Source organism: Populus nigra, chromosome 1, assembly GCF_951802175.1.
Source record: "Populus nigra chromosome 1, ddPopNigr1.1, whole genome shotgun sequence".
In the NCBI taxonomy this organism is placed as follows: Eukaryota; Viridiplantae; Streptophyta; class Magnoliopsida; order Malpighiales; family Salicaceae; genus Populus; species Populus nigra.
Window position 1 is genome coordinate 24,747,370 of NC_084852.1, and position 9,412 is coordinate 24,756,781.

Here is a 9,412-nt window from a genome sequence, read left to right on the forward strand (position 1 = left end):
AAGCATCTGTCCTTATATATATATATATATATATATATATATATATATATATATATATATAAACAATTCATACCCGTGATAATAAAAAAAGTACAGCATAGTCCTTCCTTGCAAGGATAAAATAGCAGTTAAACATCCCATTTGTTTTTACTTGTAAAAGTGATTTTGAAAATATTTAAAATTTTTAAAGAGAAGAATACCTCAAAATTGGTTGGCCGAAGCCATATAAACAAACATGCTGGACTGGAAGACATAACAACAAGTAGAAGAAGACATGACGACCCAGCAAGCCAAGCCTCTGTCTTCCTTCTGCGCTCCTCCTCGTGATGCACTCTGACTCTCTCTTTCTCTGCCTCTCCTCCTCGCCAAATTTAATGGGCCCATGCCCCCATCTATCTTCCATTCAAATATCAAACTAAATTACCATTTTAGTCGGTCGTCGACTCACCCACTCCTTTTGACTCTCTCAATTTCCCCGGCTTCCCCTCATTCGCATATCAAAAGCTTAGTATTTTTTTAAAAAAAAAAATTGCTCCTTGTGGGAATCAGGATAAATGAAGTGTTTTCATTTCACGAACGGGGAAAGAAGAGAAGATGAAGACGTCGTCGTTTCGAAGGTATCCAGAGTATCCTGGGCAAGGTCCTTTAGTGTGGCGTCCAGCAGTCTGGATGCAAGGCGGTCCGACCTTGACTCGGACAGCTACTGCTACTCCTCCAGAGACTTGTCTGAATCAGTCGGGTTCTTCGAGTTACTGAGTCAAAGAAGAGCTAATGATCTGCGAGTCTTCAGTTTCTCCGAGCTCAAATCTGCTACTAGAGGGTTTAGTAGAGGTTTGCTGATTGGTGAGGGAGGCTTTGGTTGCGTTTATAGAGGCGTCGTTAAAGTTCCGGATGATCATGACTCTAATTCCAAGATGGATGTTGCTATAAAGCAGTTGAATCGTCACGGTTTCCAGGCAAGCCTTCCTTGCTATAAACGATTAATTAGAAGTAGTAATATGCAACTTAGTTAAATAAATAGCGGGTTTGTACAATGATTAATGATTTTTTAAAATATTTTGGACAATTTCTTCTAGTATTACAGGGGCATAAGGAATGGATTAATGAGGTGAGCTTTTTAGGTGTGGTTAAGCATCCAAATCTTGTTAAATTAGTGGGGTATTCTGCTGAAGATGATGAACGAGGGATTCAAAGGCTTTTGGTTTATGAGCTTATGCGTAATAAAAGCTTGGAAGACCATTTATTGGCGAAGGTACTACCCGTACCTCTTCCGTGGATGACAAGATTAAAAATTGCTCAAGATGCAGCTCGCGGATTGGCTTATCTTCATGAAGAAATGGACTTTCAGGTATTATATACAGTGTTTTATTGATTTGGTTGTAGGATTTTAAATTTTAAATTTTAAATTTCAATGTTATCCAAGGCTTTTTCCCTTTCTTTTCTCTGTATGTCACTTTAGAATTTACTGTCAATCCGTGCAGATGGAGTGATTATATTTTTTAGTTGCTGGTGTGTTTAGAAATTTACAATAATGAGAATCCATGCTTCTATAAATTTTCGTTGTTTTTAAAGTATGGATGCAAGCTTGCACGTTGAAAATTTTAGAAATTTTCTCTCGAGTAGTACTCTGTCAACTGTGGTTTGTAAATTGGAATATCTTTCTTAATTTTCTCAGCTCGTTGTGTGCTTATGGTTTCCCATGCATTGAAACAGCTAATATTCCGAGATTTTAAAGCATCAAACGTTCTACTAGACGAGGACTTCAATGCAAAGCTTTCAGACTTCGGACTGGCTAGGCTGGGACCTCCTGAAGGACTCGGACATGTTTCAACATCAGTAAGTAGTTCTTTTCTCTTCCCTGTTCTTATTTTCTTCCACCTGGCTGAGTATAATTGAAAAGTTTAGCTATATTACCTGTTTTAAAATGTTAAGATGGATCAGTTCAAACCAGAAAGAGAAATAAATAATAGACTTTCAGATGGAAAGAAATTCGTTTTATGTTGATGAAACTTGGTAATATTTGAAAGATATCATGAGTGTCCTGGTCTTTCACTCTTTTTTTGCACCTGTTCTTGTTGGAAAGGTTTCGGTTGGAGAAATACATTAGTCTTGTATAATAATACCATTATTCTTAGTTTATATCACAACTGAAATCTTGTAACGGTGGTGGTGGTTATATTTTCGTGCAGATGTATATTATTCAGTTAACTGGCGGCACTCAAGCTTGCACACCCTTGTGCCATTGATACACTAGTTTAGAGAATTAGAGAAAATTTATATGAAACCAGCATGCCGTTTTTTCTTCTTTTTACTAATCCTATAATTCTGCTGTTATGGAGAAATAGCAACTATCTAATTATGCATTTAATTACAATGTTAAAGGTTGTGGGCACAGTGGGTTACGCAGCTCCAGAGTATGTTCAGACTGGCAGGCTTACTGCAAAGAGTGATGTATGGAGCTTTGGGGTGGTTATGTATGAGCTTATAACTGGAAGGCGTGCAGTAGAGAGAAACCTGCCTCGGGGTGAGCAAAAGCTCTTGGAATGGGTAAAACCATTTGTATCAGATTCGAAGAAGCTCCACCTTATCTTAGACCCACGACTTGAAGGGCAATATTGCATCAAATCAGCCCAGAAACTATCAGCCTTGGCAAACAAGTGTGTAGCAAAGCAGCCCAAGTCCCGCCCTAAAATGAGCGAGGTAGTAGAGATGCTGGGAAACATCATCGGTGAAATTTCATCTCAGGATGAAGATGCCCCGGAACCTGCCTCCGAAATTGAAGAAGTTAAGGAAGAGGCCACAGGGGAGACCGAGGCCGAGTCTAACAAACAGGGTAACAGTAATCGGAAGAAGGTTTTTGACATAAGAGAAATGGTCAACTTGAGAAATAGATCCATTGGGAAATTAGATTGGAGAAACTGGACGCCAGGGTTGGTTAGAACTACATGATGAGCCCTTAGCTTTTACCAGTAAATAGAAATGCACACATCCTTGCTCCCCTGGGGAATACATGCAATTCGAACACTCGGTAGGGCAATCATCATCATTTTATTTGCAAGATGGCTGTAAATATAGGTTTGTTGTGCGCCTTCACAGCTGTGAGACATGCATGTATTTTTGGAAGGCACAAATTCACATCTCCTCAGTAGCATGTAATTTTGCCCAAGGGTTGGCTTAAAGGATAGTTTTGAAATTGCAAGGGGTTGTGCTGAGCTGTTTTCAGTTCATGGTCAAAATGGTACCCATAGTCTGCTATCATATATTAAAGCTTTTCGAATCGAAAGTTGCAAATCATTGTCTTTGGTTTCCTCATTGTCGCGTCATGCATGACATTTCTTCATATTGTCTCCACTGCGGCATCTCTCCGAGGCTAATAAAGAAGAGGGACGACCTCCACGCTGATCGAAGATAGGCACCACTGGTTGATGTTAGTCCCTCAAAACCATAAGCGTAGCAGCAATTATAAATTAATTTATGGTAATATTCAAATATCTAATCCTTTTTATCTTTGAATAATTTTTTAAAATATGAATTATTATAAACCAAATATTATTTAACTGTCTTATGTTCAACAGTAATCCACATAAATCATTAATAAAAAATCTTTTAAATTTCTATTTAGGAGAAAGGAATTATTATATCTAGAGTGTTAATTTTTTATTATGTAATTTACGTAATTTTATTGTCTAACAGATAATCCCTCTAAAATAAAAGGCGTAACTTTATATTTACAAGGAATTCTAAAAATCTTATAAATAGTAAGATGGATATTATTTAAGGATAATTTTAAAAATTTAATCAATCAAGTTCCTTCTTGATTATTCTAAGACTAGAATTATAATCCTTGAATTAAATACATTCTAGTGTTTAATTTTTAAAATTATTTTCAATCAAGTCACATTTAATTAATTATCTCAATTTAATTTCTGGTTAATGATTCTTAATGTGTGTGACCTATTACGTTCCTAATATGTTGGTCCAAATATAAATTATAATTTTAAATAAATATAATTAAATAAATCAAACAATTTAATTTATTATCAATTCAATAATTGATTAATTTATATTTGAAGATTGAGTGAGGCTTTCCATATACACAAACGATATCTCCATATGAAATTCTCATGCGAGTCAGTTCAATATACATGTCTTATGACATGTACCTATATATTAGTTCTCGGTATCTCTTATACTTCAACTTATGAGAATAACTGCTTTCTTTCATAAAAAAAATACATAATATGTATCAATCTTTACAACTCTAATAAATATATAATATTAAAAGAGTATTGACCAGAAATATTTAAAAAATTACATGTAATAGAAATCTCATATTTATAATATCTTTTGTAAAGTATTTTTAATTTATAAACTTTATCTTTACTTTAAATTCATTTATCAAACATTAAGTTCATAAATTAAATATAAATAAATATTAAAAATAGATAATATTTTTATTTAATAAAATTAAATATATTCTACATTCACTTTAGTTTAATTTAAAATCTCGAATCAATAAGTTTAAGTATAGGCGCACCGTCCCTCCTTTATTTGGTGCGCTTCGTTAGGGGTCAAAAACATGTGTCCCGTGATAACATGAACAGAGTTAACACCACTAGTCCACAACCTTTAGGTCCTTTACCTTTAGTGCTGCTGCTGCATGCACTGCACCGCACTGCACTATCTGAGATGGACCTTTTGCTCAGCTCGAAACTCAAAAGCTTCATGGACCTTTTGCTCAGCTCGAAACTCAAAAGCTTCAAAAGCTTCATGGACCTTTTGCTCAGCTCGAAACTCAAAAGCTTCATGGACACGTATATGGCGGCGATTCTCGCTTTTCATTCTTCAACCCAACTTTCCCAGTGGAGTCTAAGGTGCGGTTGACATCATTATATTCAACTTTACATCCTCTCCTTCTTCGACGCTTCCCTGGCCACTTCTGTAATGCGTTCCTTTTTTTGCTGAATAATTCTTTCTTTCTTTCTTTTCCGTCAAAAAAATAAGTAAACTCTTGCGCAGGCAGGCAGTTTGCTATTCTCTGCTTGCAGCTGTTTTCTTTCTCTTTTTTCTTCGATTGGATTTGATTAAGAAATTTCTATCCTGAAACTAAAACCAAAAGGTCATAAATTCTTCTTAAAACACTATAGAGCTTATTTTATTTTCAATTTAAATATTAAATTCAATTTTTAATTATTTTTTATTTTCAAATAAATCCTATTATATTATATTATTTTTTAATTTTATTAAAAATATATCTGTTGATAAATAATAAGGAATCAAATAATTCATAAGCAAACTCCTATTCTATCATAAACTTATTTTTTTCAGTTTTTTTTAATGATCACATAAATTCATGATTATTTAATTTTTATTAGGTAAGTTCTTATAAATATTTTTGAAAAGGAGAATTTACACCCCTGGCATTTAGGAAAGCATCAATTAGAAAGTTTTTTTTCTATAATCCGAAATAATAAATTCAAAACCAAAACTTAATTAATAAATGATTGTCACATGTTATGTTACCAGTTTAAATCATACTATAAAACAATTATAAATTTAAGAGTTTTATAGTTTTTCGAGATAAGTTTTAAAACCTTTAAAAATTTTAAATCACACCGAGAAATTTGTCATATATTCAAATTATAGAAGCCGCGAGAAATATAAAGGCGCATTCACAGCTTTTGTGAAGGCATATAATCACACCGTAAATGAAGCCCAAACATGAAGCATATAGCTCAGCTTCTCTTTCTAGACGCAACAGACTAATGCATCTGAAGGTGTTACAGATCCATTTGAAAAGGCAAAAAAGAATATAACATTAAATACAAAAAATACAATAAGACAGGCTGGGAGATTAGGACAAGGGAGCTAACTTTAAATGGTCGGTCCCAAAGCTCTTGCATCTCTGATTCTCAGCTCGGGAGCTGTTTCCAAGCGTTACAATCAAAAAGACAAGTAACATTGAGAGCACTCCTGTTACAGGCCGACCTGGAAATTTGTCAGCGGGACTTTGAATACCTTAGCCAAAACAATATACTGTACAGTCACTGGACAAATATACTTGAAGTGATGCCAGAGTCCCGTGTGAGTTGCAAAACTGCCAGCATTGTATCAAGTACGACAAGATGCAGCTGTAGTCAAGTTCCATTATTCTATTTCAAGCATATAGTGGGGATGTAGAGGGCCGAGGATATGCAGCAGTATTCCTTCCACTAATAGTATCATCTGCACTTCGTCTACGAATTCCGGGAGCATTGCTTGCATGGCCATTTGCACTACCAGTTTCTTCAGAATCCTGAAGCTGCTCCATTGCTGTCACAACCTCATCCATAGTTGGTCGAAACTTGGTTTCTATGGATAGGCATCGCAGCGCAAGAGTAGAGGCCTTAAAGGCAACATCCATTGAATACTGGCCTTCAAGACGATTATCTAGGATGCGAAAGATCTTGCGTTTGTTAGCTAGATAGGGTTTAGCCCATTCAACGAGATTGTGCTCTCCAGATGGGCGATTTTTGTCAATTGCTCTCCTGCCAGATAACATTTCTAGCAAAACAACTCCGAAGCTATAGACATCACTTTTGGCAGTTAGATGACCTGATCAGCAAAGAAGAATGGTCATCACAATTTGTGAGTAAAAAACACAGTTCAACAGTCTAAATCTAATAGGTAGACAGAATGGTGGACAGGAAACTCATAATTAAGCTCTGGGAAAATGCATCTGAACTGATTAATACCGGTAGCTAGATATTCTGGAGCGGCATAACCATAGGTACCTATAACCCTGGTAGATACATGACTCTTATCACCAGTTGGTCCATCCTTGGCCAACCCAAAATCAGAAAGTTTTGCATTGTATTTCTGCAATAATAACGCAAAAGAAATTCTTAGAAGCACTGTTAGAAAGTGAAAAGATTATTGAAACCATCAAACAAAACCATATCATAGAGCATGAAATCTGCTTCACCCATCACAAATACCGAATCAAGTAGAATGTTTGAAGTCTTGAAGTCCCTGTATATTACTTGTGTTTCAGCACAATGAAGAAACGCAAGACCCTTTGCAGCACCAAGAGCAACCTTCATGCGGAGGTTCCAAGAAAGCGGTTGGAAATAAGAACCTCCTGGTAAGCAACAGTATAAAAAGTTTAAATTTCAAATTATAAGCAACATCCACTTTGGCTCAACATTTTCAAGAGATGGAACAAGAATAGCTCACTTCTAAATAAATGATTTTCCAAACTGCCTCGAGGCATAAATTCATATACCAACAGTCGGTGTTCATCCTCTAAGCAATAGCCAATCAGCTTCACAAGGTGAGGATGATAGAACTGCCCCAGATAATTTACTTCTGCCTACAGTAGAAGCACAGGATAAGTGAGCATATAAATCTCAAGCTAGAGCAAACTTGGCTTAAATATGTTATAGTGAACAAGACTAAAAAGGGAAACAAGGTCAACAATTGGAAATGATTTGCTGAAATTTGAAGGTACCAGCACACTGGTTTTTATTGATGTCCAACTCTACTATTGCTAAATTTTAATAGGTTCGTTAGAAAAACAAATCATCACTCCTGAAAAAATCTCTGCTTATACAGAAGTGGAAAGGAGGAGAAAATGAACTCACCAGCCACTCCTTGTGACCTTGGAAACCGTCTTGGTTAAGCCTTTTCACAGCAATAACAATTCCAGTTCCAGGCTTGGCAGCAGAAAATGACTGCTCATCAATCCATCCCTTAAAAACTGAACCAAAACCACCTTCTCCTAAGACACTATCAGGACGGAAATTCCTGGTGGCCATTTTGAGATTAGAAAAACTGAAGCTCTTCAGATTGGTGGACTGCAAGATCTCACCCTCACTCCGAGGAGTTGGAGGCACTGAAACAGACAAGACCTTGCTACCCGTACTGCTCAGATCATTCCCATCTGTGCTAACATACTTTGAACTCAACCCTGCAACTAAAGAAAACATATACCCTCTACATAAATTGATTGCCACCAGCACATTACTAAGGAATTTCCAACACTATTTTTGGCTTTTAAATTTCGTAAAACAATAAGTGACATTACTTAATTAAGATAATGCCATGATTGAGCCGATCATTTTGCCTGTGCTAAAGGAAACCTGGAAAGGCTTTAAGATTCCTTTTCCTTTTCTATTCCCGGTATTTGCCAGCAACCAAAACAGACCACGGTGACAAAATGGGAACATAAAACTCACCCAATTTCACAGAATTAAATTTCTCGGCAAACTATACCTGCCCAAATAGTAATAACATAGTTATATATATATATATATCATTAACTTCCAAGCGAAGCATACTACATTTGGATTCAAAATCCAACTTCCTCTTAGCTCACCTTACAGAAGATAAACAATTATATCAGAGTCTAATCAGGTAATGGATAGAAAACCGACGAGAACCCAATCAGGTAAAAGGCAAGCAATTGGCACAAAAATATTCTGGGAAATCAACTTAAAAAAAAAAAAGCGATAACCACAGAAGCAAAATACATAAATGAAGAAGGGGTTCAATAAAAACTCAATAAAAAAATAGAGAGAGTACCTGTGTTGCATGAGCTCTCAGCTTTAATTTGGGCACTCAAGCAAATCCCCATCAAAATTGAATCAAGAACCCAAGCTAGCTACCCTTTTGAAACTTCTCTTCCTTCTACAGATCAATCAAATCAAAGACTTGAGCTTTAAAAGCTTAAAAGGAACCATATTTAAACAGTAAAACAAAAGAGATAGATCTATGTGTGAAAACAAAACCAGAAAAAACACTCCTTTTTGCAACAAAAGTTTTTTATTTTGGCAACCAAAAAGAAAAAAAGTCTAATTTTAAAAAAAAAAAAATCAGAGAAAGAAAGACACCACCAATCCAGAAAGCAACTTTAGTTTAGAAATAAAAAGAATTAAACGCTAACCCATGAACCAGAACATCAAGAACTAAACAACCCACTTCTAATTATCTTATCCCAACAAAGAATCAACCGGTTATTTTAGTAGAGAAAGAAGGAGAGGGTGGGTTGACCAGGTCTGAGCTAAGCTCTGGAGTGCTTGATTAGTCGGAAGCAACAGGAAGACAGATATGAATTGAAGAATAGCATAAATGGCGGGCTGGTCCCGCATTTGAGCATAACGTTTTTTATACTATTGTTTTGCGACCTGTCCTCTCTCGCTCTCTCTATATGTAGGAGTAGAGTAGAGTAGAGTAGAGTAGAGTAGAGAGTGAAGTCAGACAGGGTGGATAAAGATAATTGATGCAGCAGATTTTGAAGGGAAATATTTTTCATGGATTATTTTTATTTTTTATTCAATTTAAAATTAAAAAATATTTTTTTTTAATTTATTTAGGATTTTTATTTTTATTATTTTTTTCTAGATTACTGAAGTTGGTTTTGGATTTATTATAA

At 35.5% G+C, this 9,412-nt stretch overlaps 2 protein-coding genes across 6 annotated transcripts; one reads left to right on the forward strand and one right to left on the reverse strand.

Moving 5' to 3' along the window:
* Window positions 1-217: 217 nt before the first annotated feature.
* LOC133696473 (serine/threonine-protein kinase PCRK1) lies at window positions 218-3,294 on the forward strand. The gene is made up of 4 exons (XM_062118668.1): window positions 218-956; window positions 1,085-1,348; window positions 1,714-1,836; window positions 2,383-3,294. The coding sequence occupies exons 1-4, from the start codon at window positions 555-557 to the stop codon at window positions 2,947-2,949; spliced, it is 1,356 nt and encodes a 451-aa protein (XP_061974652.1). The 5' UTR covers window positions 218-554; the 3' UTR covers window positions 2,950-3,294.
* Window positions 3,295-5,603: 2,309 nt separating this feature from the next.
* LOC133680831 (probable serine/threonine-protein kinase PBL9) lies at window positions 5,604-9,190 on the reverse strand. 5 transcript variants are annotated; one of them, XM_062103840.1, is made up of 7 exons: window positions 9,031-9,190; window positions 8,563-8,667; window positions 7,623-7,948; window positions 7,216-7,351; window positions 6,978-7,120; window positions 6,735-6,858; window positions 5,604-6,594 (listed from the first exon to the last, which is right to left on the reverse strand). In XM_062103840.1, the coding sequence occupies exons 2-7, from the start codon at window positions 8,612-8,614 to the stop codon at window positions 6,158-6,160; spliced, it is 1,218 nt and encodes a 405-aa protein (XP_061959824.1). In that variant the 5' UTR covers window positions 8,615-8,667; window positions 9,031-9,190; the 3' UTR covers window positions 5,604-6,157. The 5 variants fall into 5 exon arrangements, with proteins under 5 accessions (XP_061959824.1, XP_061959822.1, XP_061959823.1 ...); XM_062103838.1 differs by having other exon boundaries at window positions 7,623-7,954; XM_062103839.1 differs by having other exon boundaries at window positions 7,623-7,954; window positions 8,959-9,175.
* Window positions 9,191-9,412: the final 222 nt, after the last annotated feature.